At 40.3% G+C, this 17,356-nt stretch overlaps 1 protein-coding gene across 2 annotated transcripts; it reads right to left on the bottom strand.

The window, feature by feature from the left end:
- Positions 1-376: 376 nt before the first annotated feature.
- Positions 377-12,379, bottom strand: LOC311266890 (homeodomain-interacting protein kinase 2-like). 2 transcript variants are annotated; one of them, XM_084369531.1, is made up of 20 exons: positions 11,987-12,379; positions 8,503-8,713; positions 8,080-8,271; positions 7,805-7,986; positions 7,564-7,687; positions 6,927-7,037; positions 6,717-6,797; positions 6,486-6,634; positions 6,023-6,358; positions 5,656-5,880; positions 5,373-5,467; positions 5,125-5,275; positions 4,534-4,881; positions 4,234-4,401; positions 3,955-4,038; positions 3,008-3,075; positions 2,708-2,797; positions 2,275-2,432; positions 1,608-2,057; positions 377-1,506 (listed from the first exon to the last, which is right to left on the bottom strand). In XM_084369531.1, exons 2-12 carry the CDS (start codon positions 8,695-8,697, stop codon positions 5,166-5,168), a joined length of 1,800 nt encoding a protein of 599 aa, XP_084225657.1. In that variant the 5' UTR covers positions 8,698-8,713; positions 11,987-12,379; the 3' UTR covers positions 377-1,506; positions 1,608-2,057; positions 2,275-2,432; positions 2,708-2,797; positions 3,008-3,075; positions 3,955-4,038; positions 4,234-4,401; positions 4,534-4,881; positions 5,125-5,165. The 2 variants fall into 2 exon arrangements, with proteins under 2 accessions (XP_084225657.1, XP_084225656.1); XM_084369530.1 differs by having other exon boundaries at positions 2,287-2,432.
- Between the last annotated feature and the right edge of the window lie 4,977 nt (positions 12,380-17,356).

Raw genomic sequence — 17,356 nt, 5'->3', positions numbered from 1 at the left:
GGCTATAGAAGCAGTATCACCTTGGATTAAGTCACTTTTTTCATCAAATTCGCCCTATTCATACTTGCTAGAAGTAGCACCCTGACATGATTTGTTTGTGTTGTTGTTTGGTTTGTTTACCTTGTATATGAAACATTTTCCCACTGATGAACCTCTGCAGTTATTGGCTTAAAAGCCTGCTGTCGTTTCTGATACTTAATGTGTACTGAGCTTTGGCTCTTGTCCCTGTCTCATGTTAAACACAGCTTTATGTATTCTGTAGTTACCATTTAGTAAAACGATCATTCTGAAAAAATAAAAAATAAGCCAGTGTGATGCTTCAAAGTTATTTGTGCATTTACCATGTCATTGCAGAAAATGAATCATATTGACCTGATTAAAGTTTAAAATGATTTACTTTAAATGATGGCAATTATCTTATCAATCTATACATCTATGCATACATCTGTAAAACAATCTATACAAACATCTATACATACATCTGTAATGCAATCTATACATACATCTATACATACATCTGTAAAACAATCTATACATACATCTGTAATACAATCTATACATACATCTGTAAAACAATCTATACATACATCTTATCTATCTATACATACATCTGTAAAACAATCTATACATACATCTATACATACATCTGTAAAACAATCTATACATACATCTTATCTATCTATACAAACATCTATACATACATCTGTAAAACAATCTATACATACATCTGTAAAACAATCTATACATACATCTTATCTATCTATACATACATCTATACATACATCTGTAAAACAATCTATACATACATCTATACATACATCTGTAAAACAATCTATACATACATCTTATCTATCGATACAAACATCTATACATACATCTGTAAAACAATCTATACAAAAATCTATACATACATCTGTAATACAATCTATACATACATCTATACATACATCTGTAAAACAATCTATACATACATCTATACATACATCTGTAAAACAATCTATACATACATCTTATCTATCTATACATACATCTATAAATACATCTGTAAAACAATCTATGCATACATCTATACATACATCTGTAAAACAATCTATACATACATCTATACATACATCTTATCTCTCTATACATACATCTATACCTACGTCTAATCCATCTATACATACATCTATAAATACACCTTATCTCTCTATACATACATCTATACATACGTCTAATCTATCTATCTATACATACATCTATACATACGTCTAATCTATCCATACATACATCTATAAATGCGTCTTATCTATCAATACATACATCTATACATCTTCCTATACATAAATCTATACATACAACTAGACATTTATCTAAACATCTAACTGTACATCTATCTACACATCCATCAATCCATCTGCACGACATCCCAGAAAGTCCACAGTGAGGAGAGGAGTGCAGCTGATGCTCTGCACTGGATGGACTCCGTCACCGGGTGATGCTCCACATCCTCTGATTGGTTGGACTCTGTGTGAGGAGGACAGAGATGTGACTGCTGTTTCTAGAACATGCAGCAAGGAGGCGGGGCTTACATTGTACTCCTGTGGCAAGTAATACATGTCACTCACATGCACGGTCACTGGAGTCTGTGTGTACGGTGGCTGCACCACGGCTGTCCACTGATGTGTGCTGTGACAGGACCGGGACTGTCTACGGGGGACGTGGTTCCTCCACAGCTCTCTGTGAGGTCGAGGCCTCCATCACAGCTGCCCGTGAGGTGGATACCACTGGTGACACACAGCATCTTAGACGCTGCAACACCAACAAACAAAAACACAGATTAGGGCCACTGCATAGTAGAAATTAATGAGGTAATATCAGCCAATGAAAACTGTTTGCAGTGACTCTTGTCCAGTGATGTATGTGGTGATGTAAACATGTATGAGTTGTGTGTGAGCAGTGTGTACTTCCATAGTTTTGGTTGACAGACCAGCCGGGTGTCTCTGGGCGTGGAGCTCTTTTTCTCTGTCGGCCTGTTGGTAGTAAATGGCCTGCTCCTCCGCTGACAGTGACTTCCACTGTGGACAGAGGGACAACACAGTGTTCGTTAGCACACACACACACACACACACACACACACACACACACACACACACACACACACTATACACACTGACAACAGACACAAATATGCACACAGTTGATCATTAATGGTGTCAATCACTGTAAAGAGAAAATGATTTAGACTGTAGAAAATGTTTTTTTTCAAGCATTGATCAGGTTTGTAACACTGACTGTCACACTTACTCTCCGTCCCAGGACTTTATTGACAGCTGCACTCTTAACATCCTCCTCAACATGGGGCCTGTGCTCCTTCACGTAAAGCAGGAAGGCATTTGGCGGCCTTTTAATGTACAACCCGTTGTCCTCCTGCTGACTTTCAGGCTCTCTTGCTACAGCACAAAAACAGGGTGAGAGCTCATGTTAACGCTGTGGAAACATTATGATAAGCAGAAAAATACAAGACGTGTAAAATGTCACCTTGTCTGCGCTGCACTGTACATTTTAACCCATTAAAAGACACTGATTATCAGAAATGTACAGATAATTAACAGTCACCTGAAATAAAACAACAGCTGATGGAATTCAGTTTAAAAAGACTGATCATGAGAAAGTCACAATAAGGACAAAAGTACATGTTGATCAAAAGTGTCCACAGCTAACTTACTTTGAGTTGGAGGTGCTCGGCTGAGGAGCAGCAGGGACAGCAGGAGGAGGGAAAACTCCAGCTGGAAGAGCGAACAACAGCTTTCCATTCCTACACAGGTAACAAGTCAGATGCACACATGATCAGACAGTAGAAATAGTGTGTGTCCATGTGTGTCCGTGTGTGTGTGTGTGTGTGTGTGTGTGTGTGTGTGTGTGTGCGTGTCCGTGTTTGTGTGTGTGTGTGTGTGATGGTGCAAACTGAAGCTCTATAGCTGTGTGTACTGGTGTGTTTGTTTGCATTCCTGTGTGTGTTACTTACATCATTCCTGCACACTGCAGGTTGTGGTCGAAGCCTCCAGGGAGCCTCACTATTGGTACCTTGTTATACTTGAGACACAAACACACACAGAACAGGTGCTTAGATGAGCTACAATGGCACCATGTGTCCACCAGGTGTCAGGATTTCCCCTCACAATTAATTATCATAAGTCTTTCAATGAGCTGCTGTCACATCTGTGGGATTAAAACACAGGATAGTCTACAGCATTCAGCCATTACATGTCTGCATGTTTCTGCTGAAGGACTGCGGAGGACTGAAAGTGCCAAAATGTCTTTTTCATTTGCTTTCCCATCTCATTTCAGGTTTATATATTCATTTTAAAATGTTATCATTTATTTAGGCATTTTTAATGCATTTATTTCTGTATTATTTTCCCTTTGCATTTGCCCCCAGTTAAATCCACTAACTTAATTATTTCAGTATATTTTCTTCTACATGTCCTTCACCAGTTTTCCCCCATAATGGAATAAATACATAATAAAATACAGAAGCACATTACACAATTATCAATTTTTGTTTTTATTTTATTAATTGATTAATGCCTCCATTCATTTGTTAAAGGAATAGTCCACTCTAAAACAAAAACTGAACTGTAGGTTATATATTTATCATGAAGCAAATGATTTGTTGGGATGATAGACTTTAATGTTAAGATGTACTTGGCATCAGCCTGACAATCCCTCACAAAACATACAACTGAGCTTCAAGAGCACACAGCTTCACTTTCCTTTAAATAATTCTAAAATGTGCCATTTTTCCAAGGGACCTTTGAACTGGAACAACAGGACAAAGTCAGATTTTACTTGTGTTTGTCCTGTGAAGATGCAACTGTTCCTGCACTGATATCCTTCTCCTACAGCACAAAACCTCTGCTGCAACCAAACAGTGGAGATGTTCAGAGTGTGTGTGGTGAACCAGGGTCTTACTGTGTGTTGAGGAGCAGCAGGGTGACTGACGGCTGCTGCTGCGAGTATCAGGACGCTGTACATGGGCCACTGATACAGCAGGAACTGTAGAGACAGAGAGAGAGAGAGATTTATCAAACCCATGACACCCTTCCTCCATACATGAAGACACAGAAGAATACAGACATTACATTCAGTCATTTTGCCACAAAGCACCGACCATTGGCAAATATCTGTATCAATACAGACATTGATCTAATTCTCATGACATCTTTGCCTATCCTATACTTAGTATCTCACCTGTGCCTGGATGTAAGTGTCTTGCAGACCTCCACCATGTAGTCTGACTATGTGCAGGCACAGGTTCAGGCTGGGTGTTCAGTTCCAGCACAGCAGGGCCGGGAGGAAGCGGTGAAGGGATGGGTTGGGGGGATGGGTTTGGTTGTCCAGTAAGTCAATAATGGCGTCCTGGAGGAGAATAATAATAATAATAATAATAATAATACATTTAATTTATATAGCGCCTTTCAGGTACCCAAGGATGCTTAACAAAGTGAAACATACAAAACAAAGAATAGATGGATAAACAAAAATACATACAAGATAAAGAACTGGAAAAGTTGATTGTTGGGGCTGGACCTAGAGCTGATAGGCCTTCTTGAAGAGGTAGGTTTTTGAGTCTTTTTTGAAGTTCTGTCGCTGAGGGTTTGCAGTTTGGTGTGAGGGATTGAGAGCTGGTGTGTGCCTGATGAGCGAGTGAATAATCCTGAGGTTGGGGTGGAGGGAGGACCAGTAGAGTAATGTTGGATAGCCCACAGAGTATTGAGCACGCCATTTTGAAAGTTAGCGTTGTTAGGCCAAACGCTGATCGGCAGGGCTGACAGCTGATCAGCGGAGAAAGGTGACGTCCACGGACCCAATTGTTCAGGTGTGCAGCCTTCAAAGTTTCTGGTCACACACATGGTAAAGAAGCTGCTTTAGAGACACTTGTACCAGGACTATCATATATTATATTCACTTAGGGATATATTTTACTTCACTGCATTTATATGACAGCAGATATGGACAAAACATATGACTGGTTAAGGAAAAAGTGATGATTTGTTACAGATTCAACTACTTAACATACACGACAGGACACTGAAATGATAAATCATCACTAACTAACAAAGCACCACCTACAGGACTCACATCTCATCCTCATCCATGTTCAGCATGGCCTTCAAATATCCCTAATCCTCCTCAGCACAGGTACAACATGAACCAAAGGTCTTCCTCATCCACGAGAAGACGCGTCTGAAGCGATTCTTCTTCTGATGCTTCCTCTTTGCCCCCGTGTTTTCTGAAAGTCAAAGGACATTAAAGACCTCATTCGTACTCCAAAATGCACAAATGCACAAACAGCACTTCAGACACAACTGGAGGTGACTGTTACTTACCACATGAGCCTGAGTCCTCACATATTGAGGACTTCATGCTCCTTTCAGTGTTGGTCACTGAGGACCCTGACGTCTCCCTCAGGCCAGACTGAAAACTGAGAACACCACAAAAAGTTAGAGTGTTATTTCTGTTATTGTCATCACATTTTAAAGCTGCAACAAGGACTTTTCAAGTTTGTTGTTACTGAGGCTCCTGCACACCAAAACCTCCTGTAGTAAAGATCTTGATCTAGCTATCGTGTGGTTCTGACACAGGTTCTGATACTATTTTTCATCATCTCACCTGACTGCACTCTCCTGGTCTTCCAGCAGCGTGCGCTCGGACAGTGCAGGCCGAACCAGGATCACACCTGATGGCAGAAATGTGGGAGATGGAGTGCAGTCGTCTGGTCGGACGTTAATGATGTCATCATCCGTCAGAGGAGGGGCAGCAGGCTCACAGTCAAAGTCCTCACTGGAGGAAGTGAATGCTGAACTTCCTAAGATCTTGATAATGAAAGTCCTGCCACTGAACATGAAAACACACACACAGAATGATCCTGTTATTGTCATGACATCTTCAAGAATCATGTCTCTGCTATTATTTCTGGCAATCTGAACTATTTTCTCATCTGAGAAATGGGTGTTGTGACCAGAGGAAGACATCTCACCTGACTTTGCTCCCCCGACCTTCCTGCATCAGTGTGTTCTCAGCCGTTGCAGGCCGAACCAGGATCACACCTGATGGTAGAAATGTGGGAGATGGCGTGCAGTCGTCTGGTTTGGTGTCAACGCTTTCGGCATCCTTTAGAGGAGTGGCAGCAGTTTGTGTGAGTTCGGCTGCTGCAGGCTGAACCCAAGTAAGAGTGGAAGATGGCCACTTCGTAGTAAGAGTGGGGCGTCTTTTAGGACTCAGGACTGACTTCTTTGGTGTCATCATCTTCTTAAGGTTCATCTTGGACTGCTCTGTGTTGCGTGGAGGGGATGTTGCTGACAAAACCCCGTTGCTACAAAAAGACACACTTACTGTTACACTGATGTCCCGGAAACACAACAGGACACTGATCAAATGATTCATTATCACTAACTAACAAAGCACCACCTACAGGACTCACATCTCTCACACACACTTACTTTGGGTAGTCTTTGGTAATAAATGGATGAGTGAGGACTTCACAGGGAGTGATCCTCTCATCCGCATCCATCTTCAGCATGGCCTTCAGGAGCTCGATGCACTGCTCTCGCTCTGCGGCCTCAGTTTTATTATTTTCCTCAAGACGCATCTAGTTGAGGAAACAACGGTCAAATCCACCATCATGAAAAGACAATCGATCATGGTGACAATGAAAGTTACTTCACACTTACTTCTTTGAGATCATCCAGAGACTGGAGCTTGTGGTCCTCGTTGACATGGTTGAGGTGACATCTGAAGTACTCGAAAGATGTCTGTAAAAAGGTTCAAAGTGTTCGTATCAATGTTCCTCAAAATCAGTCTGAATGATCGACTGCTGGGAAACGTAAACAAGAACATATTCTTATAAAAGATTAAAGGTCAGAGAAGGTTCACTGTGGTACCTTGAGCTCCCAGCTGTTGGAATCAGTCCTCTTAAAGAGGTTCCTTGTCTTTATACCAGCATTGAGAAGACGGTCCGCTGGCTGACCCAGGATATCAATAATGCACTGCAGCTGGAGATTAAACACAGCATTACATCAAAATATGCAAGAGGAAGCAGAATATTGTTCTCAGGAGGGCAAAGTCATGAATCGCCATATCTGAAAGGCCAGTTCTCATGGGTTGGTTAGGTTTAGGCATGAGGAGTGAGATCGGTTGGATAAGAATATCAGGGTCAGCCAATCAGAGGCAGAGTAGGGCAGGTCATCTGGAAAAGCTTCTGTTGTCTTTTTGACAACGTGCTTATGCTAGGACCTCCCATCGTACCCACTGTACAAAGTTCTTTGAACCACTAAACATCAGATTACTTCCTTCTGTCACACTCAAAGTAAATTTAGAGCATTTTTTCATTTGAATGAAACACCAAGATGGTTTATCATCCCCTATTTTCTTTAAATTTCCTTTTGATTCCCAGCTTGAGATTTCTCATCATACATGTGGGATGTATATGGACACTAATTAGAGAAAAACCACATGCAAGAGTGAAGACACACAAGTACGAGTAACTGACAAATTGTCTGACTATAGGAGAAGACTTACTAGTGCATACTCAGAGCGTCCTTCAAACAGTAGCTTGCCGCAGATCATTATGAACGTCAGACAGCCCAGGGACCACATGTCAATGGCCTCAGAAAATGGACAGCCCAACAAAATTTCTGGAGACCTGAATGTGGAGGAGAAACATTACATGGGATGTTTACACTGTCAGACTTGGGAAGGGAGCAATAAATGGTAAACTACTCACTCACTCCAGTGTAATAATAAAAATAATGAACCCTACCTAAAAGCCAGTGGTTGCAGGAGCGCGCCCTGCCTGGCTTCCGATCTTGAAATGGCACCACCGAAGTCAATCAGCTTGACTCTAAAGGGTCGTGTTTGGTGATTCTCCATCATGATGTTGTGGAGATGCACGTCACCGTGGATCACGCCGATCCCCTTCAGCGCGTCAAATGCTTTAGCCATCTGAAAGTACAAGGTCGGTAAGAATGTATCAAAGCCTAAAAGTGACAGAGTGCTCAGTGCTTTGCTTTCCATCTGATGGTGCTGACTTCATACCTGCTGGATGATGGTTTTGATGTCAGTCAGTTGCATAGGCGCAAAACTTGTCATTTCAAGGTAGTCGCCTAGGCTGATGTCCAGCACCTCAAACACGATTGCCTTTCCGTGTTTGGTTTGAAAGCAATCGATGAACTTGACAATGTTGTGTTGTTCGAGTTTGAGGCGCTTGAACCGTCTCAGCATGGACACCTAGAGACACACAGCAAGTTTGACATGATTAGTGTTTTACAGTCAGTTAATGTGTTAACGTGTGAAGAACTTAGTGTACAGAAAATCACTATATCTTTACATAGTGATGTTTGTAATTAGCTTAAAGTAGCTCAAAGTAAAAGGAATTGCTTGTTTGCACAAGGCACTTACTGCACCCCTGACTATACAGTATATTTTACAACCGTGAACATCAAAATCAACACCTCCCACCTCATTGATGGTGTCCTCGTCGAAGTATTTAGGAATCTTCACAGCCACAGTCTGCTTGATGTCCTTTTTCCAACATTTAAACACCTTTCCAAAGCAGCCCTCTCCCAGATCGTCCAGGACCTCATATACGCTGGGGAGCTGGACAGGTTTCATCTGGGAAGATGAGGTGGACGCCTTGAATACATTGGAGCCCATTTTGTCTCTCAGAATACTGAAACAAAACAGGTGAAAACAAGAAAAAGAAGAAGTTACTTTCATTCCCTTTGAAGGACCATAACAATGTTTCAGATATTGAGTATATTTATTTTTGCTACCATCCAACAGTTTCTACCCCGTCAACGATTAGATGACACAAAACATGTTAAACCACCGCTTCAGGTCTTTACAAAGACAACCATCTGATCGTCTCTACCACTAAATGTTAATGATTTTTACAGGTATCTACAAATAAGAGATTTCTATGAAAAACAGATAAAACCAGAATTCTCTCAGGAGGGTAATGCAGTGATAAATGTCCTAATTCAAGTCTATAAACACAAAAAACAATGTCTAAACTACACCAGGGTCTTCAGAGGCAGAAAGGGAACGATAGCGAATATGTTAAAGCGAAATGGGAAAAAAAAAACTAAACACAGAAACATTACAGGAAGCTTCGACAATAATATTAAAACTATTGGAGAGACAGAGATGAGTCTGATTAGGGTATTCATTGATGCATTTAAAGGTCAACTTAACAGAAAACTTATCTTCAGGATTTATTCATCTTCACAACTGGAAAGGGGCCTTTCCACAATGTATATTAAATCAAGATGGGAGACGGAAGCTAACACACAAGTGACTGAAAATGAATAAATATCTGTAAGTCCTAATATCTCTGCCTACTGGACAGATGTAGTAACAGAGATCAGATCTATAAGCGGCTCAGATCTGGATTTTAATGTCACTGTTATTTATTTGGGAAATGTACCAACTGAGCAGAGACTAAACGGCCAGATATTTACTACAAATACTACTAGCAGCTAGTAAAAAAGCAACAACCAGGAAATGGAAATGCAAATTCTTCATCTCGCCTCACATTACAAGTAAATGACCTCAATCACAACAGTGTTGGAGACTGTGCGGACACATCACTCCAACGTCTTCTGGACGTGTCCAAACATTTTGGAGAAACATGTTTGGCTCTAAAAATATGAAATACCTGTTAGACCGAACAGCCACACCACACACTGACTCTACAGAGAGACTTTCATGTTTTTAGTGACCACCATAAGGGAGGCTGAGACGAGGGGTCTTCAGTTGGTTATAATCTGCAACCTCACCACTGGATGGCACTAAGTCCAATACACTGGACCTTTAAAACAACACAAAGTGGAGCTCTTTTCTTCCTTTTGAGCCGAGCCGTGACAACAAACTCAGACAAGCGAGATGCTCCGATGTGATTGATACTTTCTGTTATGACGCTGGTGACGTCTGTGTTTTCTGAAAACAAAAAGCAGAAACGAACCCCTGAATGTTGTTTAGAGTTTGAGTTCATGTATTAATATGAATGTGAAGGCTTCCTTTTTATATTGTATGAATTTATTTTATCAGTGAAGTTTAGCATTTTTGTAAAGATTCTGTCCAGTATGTGATCAAGAGTATTGAACTGTATTCACTTAATAAATCGACAGAATAAATACTCAGAAAGACTCAGAAAGTTCTTTGTTTGTGGTGTTTTTGTTCAAATAAATGTGTCCGTCCACAACAGGAACAACACTTAAGAACAATTTTAAAATGTTGATTTGAAAAGACGTTATTTACACCCTCGACGTTTGGTCGAGCTTGTGCACGCTAACACTTTTATCTCAGCAGCTACAGTGAAGATTTGAGGTTAATACAGCGTGTAAATCACATCTCTTCAGATCAGTTTGTGATCTCTGGGCTTCTGCAGACTTGGATTACACCAGACGAGCTGTACGGAGACATTTGATGTTTTACAGCTGGTTTCTGTAGATTATTTATCCCTTCATCTGACCTTTTATATAACTCACTGCTTTAAATTTAATTAAGGTTTAAAGTTATGCATAGTTAGGGGTGTGGTCTCTTTGAGTGACAGGTAGCTGTGAGCTGTCTGCTGCCACACCTCAGATCATTCAGTCACTGATCTTCACCTCTTATTGTGTTTGTGCTGTTGGAGCCTTTTGGAGGATTTTAATTCAGATACTCTTTACAAGTTGCATTACAGGTGAGGATTTTACATCTTAAACCTGTGATTAGCTCATTAAATATGATGCAGTGTTACAGATTTCAATACCAGTTGATTCATTTATTAGAACAGCCTATCATGTAAAGTAAGTAGGCATATCCTCCAAGAACACAACCATTTGCCCAATGTCCCATTTATATACTGTATATCTGCCAAAACCTTTGTTGCGCAGTTGTTGTTTTTTGGCATTTTTCAAAAAAAGTTTAGCCTGCACCATCACGCAGGCTAAACTGTGTGCACCTTGATTAAAAAGCAGGCAGTTAACAACAGGACTTCTCCAAAATAAGCACACAATAATCTGTTCTTCTATGCACGAAAAACTGATAAAGCCACTATGTTGTTTATTAGTCGCAAGTCGTGCGTAGTGGAGGAGACGTGGTATGGACTCCACTCTCATCTCTTCCCAACTTTTTCAATACCAACAGTGCTGACTGAGCACAACAGTGAAAAGTCCTTCAAAAATATGATCAATTGTGAACTTGAACTCTCTCCGACAACATTTCCGGCTACACTTTAAGTTCAGTTTCAACAATTATAGCAGCAAACAGCTGCACACAGAGAGACGGGCCTGGTGTGTTTACGTGCTCATCTCCGCACGTTCCATCGTCTTCAGTGCACGAGACAAAAACGTTGTTGTTTTTTGGCATCTTTCAAAAAAATGTAGCATCTTAAACCTGTGATTAGCTCATGAAATATGATGCAGTGTTACAGATTTCAATACCAGTTGATTCATTTATTATAACAGCCTATCATGTAAAGTAAGCAGGCCTATCCTCCAAGAACACAACCATTTCCCCATTGTCCTATTTATATACTGTATATCTGCCCAAACCTTTGTTGCGCAGTTGTTGTTTTTTGGCATTTTTCAAAAAAAAAGTCCAGGTCGCCATCTTTTCCCCTTTATTTTCCTCATTGAATATGTAAAAATGGATGCCCTCAACAATAATAACAGTATTTAAAAATCACTACACAACCGTGAACACATTCCTCACCTGTGGCGGGACTTTCAGCACATTCTTATCATCTAAAAATCATTTACATGGAGAAACGTCCAGTATCACCTAAAACTGACTTTTCCTGGAGAGCTAGCTAAAATGCTATCAATATCCAATATCTGTAAATTCAACAACTTACCAATGCACATCATGAATACATATTCACATTGTCAACCGAAACCCACTTCTACACGTTTAAGAAGATGAATAAATACATTTGGTGTGATAATTAAAGATGTCCTACCTGCAGAGACTCTGGACAGCAGGTGCCTCCCACAGGGGGTCCACAAGAAACCACGTCTCCAGCAGTTAAAGGTGGTCCACGCTCTGCAGTAGTAGTAGTAGTAGTAGCAGAGCAAAGTAATCCACAAGGTTTTGTAGAAAAAAAAGTCTTTCAGGTGATCAGGAATGACCCAAAGGTTTATTTGAGTTTTCCAGGTGGTCAGGTTTGGTTGAGAATAAGATTTCCAGGTGGTCGGGTATAATCCAAAGGTTTGGTTGAGAAGAAGTTTTCCAGTTGATCAGGTTTCCCAGATTCAAACTTTCTAACAACAGATCCGCAGTAGGGCAACTTATCAAAGTTTAATGTGCGAACAGGGAAATGGCCGACGGGCTGCAGCTTTTATAGCTTTGGTCAACGTTCTGTTTCCATGGCCTTCAGTGGCGCGCGTGCGCGCGTGTGCGTGATCGAGTGACAGATTCTCTGCAGCAAATTGATTTATTTAGTTTTCTTTTGTAAAATGTCGTCATTCAATAATATGTCATTTAAATGTGTCAGTAATGTAACTTCATTCATGCCAATAAAGTTTATTTGAATTGACAGATGTAAACTGTGGGATTTGTGTGTGTGCAGCAGGTGTTTCTACAAGAGCTCCACTCATAATCTTCACTTTGTGGGGTCTCAAATAATGAACGTTAGGGGAAGAGATCAATAAATAAATCATAGCTACACGAGAGAGAAAGAGGGAGAGAGGCTTCTGGACGGCCTGCCTGCCTCATCCTATGGAAGCCTGTTTCCACCAGTTAAAGAAAAAAAAGATGGAAACTAAAAAATTATTTAAAAAAATAAAAAGGTAAAAAATCAAAATCATGAGATAAAAAGTCACATTATGAAATAAAAAGTCAAATTATTATAGACATGTCAAATTAAAGAGCTACCCACCCTCCAGAGAACAGTGTCACACACAGCATTAAAATGAATAATAATTGTGGTGTACAAGTTCGCATCCAAAAGTGGAGCGCAACGCAGCTACTAGGAACATGTTTTCTGTTTTGTGCCTTTATTCAGTGTAATAAAAGTGGGTTATATGCAGTCAAGTGGTTTTTCTATGTCATTTCTGTTAATTTCCTATTATATTTTTTCTATTGTTAACAGACAAGACCAGTTAATCCTGTTGAAATACATCAATCAGGCATAACATTATGACCACCTGCCTAATATTGTGAAGGTTCGCCTTGTGCAGCCAAAACATCTCTGACCTGTCAAGACATGGACTTCAGACCTCTGAGGGGGTCCTGTGGTGTCTGGCACCAGGGTGTTTTATAGTGGATCCTCTGGGTCCTGTATGGGTCCAGGATGGCATGAACTCCAGATTCTAGCAGTATTAAAGTGGTCCCATATTTCATTTCACACTACTTTTACACTGTGGTATTGCTACTTTTACTTAAATACAAGATCTGTTTACTTCTGCCACCTCTGCCATCGACTTATTCCCTCATAGATTTGTGTTGAGAGGAAGGAGTTGTGTGTGTATGTGTGTGAGTTTTCACAGACTTCTCTCCTTTACAACCTGTCCAATGTGCTCATCTTCCTACTCCCCTGATCATTGATGGTTTTACCAGATCTGTTGGATATGTGGGAATTTTAAAGGATCTGTTCTGCATTCTACAAATGAATCCAGACCATCAGTGTACCTGCTTGTTCAAAGAGCCTCCTGGTGACAAAGTTGTAGGAGCAGTTTAACAACAATGCACCTGATTCACCTGATTCACATGAACATCGCTGAGGTTAAAAACACATCTCACAGCAGACTGTGTCACTTCAGATGTCTGAGTGTTTTATTGATTGTGACACTAAACCAGTTGTATTGAGATAGTGTGGTGACAAAGTGAGTTCAGTGGACTGCTGTGCTGCTGCCTTTGTGTGCTGTGGTTGACATCCTCTCTCAGGACTGCCAGGGACACAGATGGAGTCCTGCCATCAACATAAATACAGTATGTTTCAGCAGTTTTTATTATGTAGGAAGGAAAATAGCATTTCAATTCAATTCAAACCTTTATTTAAGCCTCAGATAACTGAGGTGTTCCTCATTTTGACTGAGTTTAAATCTTTTGAAAGAACAATGCTACTCGCACACTGAGGTGCAGTGTTTTGAGATCATTGTTTTGACTTGTTCAGGGGTAGTGAGAGTATTGATATGAACACAAGGGTTATCACTATACAGTACCAGTGGACTTTTGCGTGTTTGTCTGCAGACTGAATCATCTCTAATGTATCTAACATTCTGTCACAGGTTATTTTAGCCTAGAAAAGATTCATAGGTTCTATATTTTACACTGAGTAGTGGAGCAGTGAAATATATTTCAAGACTTAAGTTATATGAAATATGTAAACATTCTATTTTTGTAATCTTATTCAGCTATTTACTTGCTTAGTGAACTGAAACACAGATGACCACTGCTCTCCAGCTGGTCCTGTGTTGCAAAGAATGCTGGGAGGGCTTCTGAGATGCATTGAAGCACCTTAGCATTAAAAGAATTTGTGCATTTCTTATCATGTCACGTCCAGATCATGAATGCGCTGGAAACAATTGTTACAGAAGAGAAAACAACAATGATCAAAATCAGAATCATGTTCAGAAATACTTTATTGATCCCTGAGGGGAAATTGCTTGAAATTGCTTGCTTGTCTGACACTCAGAGCGAGGAGTTGAACAGTTTGATGGCCACTGGCAGGAATGATTTCCTGTGGCGCTCTGTGGTGCATCTTGGTGGATCAGTCTAGTACTGAATGGACTCCTGTGGCTGACCACCACATCATGGAGTGGATGGGAGCCATTGTCCAAGATGCCATGTAACTTGGACAGCATCCTCCTCGCTGACACCACCATCAGAGACTCCAGCCCCACCCCCACAACGTCACTGGCCTAGCGGATCAGTCTGTTCAGTCAGACTCATAAAACATCCTGAGCATAGTCTGGCAGATGTTGAAGGACCTCAGCCGTCTTAGAAAATAGAGACGACTCTGTCCCTTCCTGTAGAGGGCGTTAGTCTGCATCGCTGTCAGCTCCTCGCCCAGTAGAGCCGGACGGATGGTGTTGAATGCACTGGAGAAGTCAAAACACATGACTCTCACAGTGCTTGCTGGTTTGTCCAGGCGGGCGTAGACACGGTTGAGCAGGTATATGATGTGCATCTTCAACTCCAAGTTTGGGCTGATAGGCAAACTATAGGGGGTCCAAGAGTGTTTGACCAAGGGCCAGAGCTGCTCCAAGATGAGTCTTTCCATGTCCTGCATTCAAACTTTAACTTGTGTAAAAGGATGTAAGTATTATCAGTGCTCATCCTGCAGTGAAATGTTCCCTGTCAGTGTGTTACTGCATTAATGTTTCTGTTGCATTTGACTGTTGCAGATGTTTAAGGCTGAGCTCATTTAACTTCTTTATTTTACTTTCTTTATGTACTGCTGGGTAATTTACATGACAGCAATGCATCATATTTTAGAAGATTATTGTATTTTTGTCTCTGTAATGTGAGAAATACAGCTTGTTTTCAGCTTTGTGATGACACTTCAGGCTAATCTGAGAGAGGTTTTAAAGACTACCCCGGTAAACATGCGCTGTGCCCCCCTGTAAAATTCCAAATGTAATTTCATGTGCCCCTGTAAAGCTGCAGGCCTAGCAACGCCCCTGGGTAGTAATTACCTATCATTTAAGGTAAAGTATCTGAAAATAGACATACTCGAGTACAGTACAGTATCAACAGTGTACTTATGTAGCCTACCGTCTTTAAGTAAAAGTACATAGTGACATTCTGAACTGTAGTTATGCTGTTGGGGACTGGTATCAAAGTGGCTCTTACAGAACTGACATAAGCTTCTTCCATGTTGACTGTCATATATTGTCAACATAGATGTTATACACTGAGGACATGATGCCACCACTGTTGAAATGGACAATTTTCTCCCCATCACTTTTTAAAAGCATAATTTGTAAAAAAAATAAAAATAAAAACATTTTAAAAATTTCGGAATTCTGGCAACATTTTAACTCAGGAACAACATGTACTGTACAATATGAGACTAAGCAACTGCCAACAACCCATGTAAACAGTTTCTGTTCATTAAGATAATAATTCTGATCGGTATATACTGTAAAATCAGAATTTATTACATTAGATGGGCTAGAATAGCCAGATAGTGATGTACAGTAGAGTGCTGCTTGCTGTAGTTTCTAATGATTCCTCACTTTTTCCTCTTGATAACGGTGCAGCTTGGGTTGCTGATTGTAAAATGTGTAACTATCTACTGTACTTTTCTATGATCATCCCTAGATCAGCTCCTAGTGAAGGAAACTGACATGGGTCGTGCTTGAGTTTATGTGAACCCAAAGTATGTAGCAAGGCATGTAACTTAACCTTTAAAGGTATCACTGTTAACATTATTCGTTTAGTTGATTCTTGTATATTGTTCCTGTAAGACGTGCACTGGTGCTTTCTGTGAATCTTAAATGTTATTAATAACCATCTTGGAAAAAAATGCAAGAAAGGCTGAGGATCAGGCCACCCAGCCACAGTCTGTTCACCCTGCTGCCCACTGACAACAGGTACAGAAGTATCTGCTGCTGTACCACCAGACTACGGAACAGCTTCACTCCTGAGGCTGTGAGACTCCTGAACTCCTCCTCAACATTCAGCCATGAAAAGTTTATCTTTATGAAAGGATTATTGTTTATTAATTTCTTCAAATCTGTGCAGTTTGTGTTGAGTATGCAGCTGAGGGAATTACAACTGAAATTCATTACACAATCATGCACAATGAAAAATTAGTCTTCAATCTTCACCACCAGCAAATCCTGTTACAAATCACAAATTAAGAAATTCCTGCTTTCACACGTTTTGCTCCAATTGTTAAAGACAAACCAGAGTGTGATGATAATAATAATAATAATAATAATAATAATAATAATAATAATAATAATAATAATAATAATAATAATAATAATATAATTCACACAGAAGAGCGCTCTGGCTCCAAAAGAGGCGTGACGGTACACGTCATGATGATGACGTATGTGTTTTTTTTCAAGGTGTTTCCCGGTGTCCTCCTGTTAATCTAAACATGCACCTGCTGACTGTTTATAATCACATGGATGCTGTTATAATGTGTTGTGGTTGAGATCCTGACCCACCAAACATCTTGGAGTGACAAAGTTATGTTTTTCTCTAAATTACATAATTACATAGTCACCATCAGTCAACAGGACGCTGTCTGAAAATTTTGTTTGTGCTGCCTATTTAAGTGTGAAGTGTTAAGCATAGATAAATACATATTTTTTGTGCTCCATATATGGAGCACATGTGCTCATTGGGAAAAATGTCAGCGTAGAGCCCTGTT

Source organism: Pagrus pagrus (assembly GCF_965226575.1).
Source record: "Pagrus pagrus genome assembly, chromosome: 12".
In the NCBI taxonomy this organism is placed as follows: domain Eukaryota; kingdom Metazoa; phylum Chordata; class Actinopteri; order Spariformes; family Sparidae; genus Pagrus; species Pagrus pagrus.
The sequence above is the reverse complement of the archived record's forward strand: the minus strand, read 5'-3'. Positions and strand labels throughout refer to the sequence as shown.

Bases quoted from the DNA above. Each gene is read 5' to 3' on its own strand.
- LOC311266890 (XM_084369531.1), bottom strand. From the start codon at position 8,697: ATGGGCTCCAATGTATTCAAGGCGTCCACCTCATCTTCCCAGATGAAA. The intron at 7,038-7,563 runs GTAAGTCTTCTC...TTTAATCTCCAG, and splicing joins GACGCTCTGAGTATGCACTA to CTGCAGTGCATTATTGATAT. The intron at 6,635-6,716 runs GTAAGTGTGAAG...TTCCTCAACTAG, and splicing joins CTCTGGATGATCTCAAAGAA to ATGCGTCTTGAGGAAAATAA.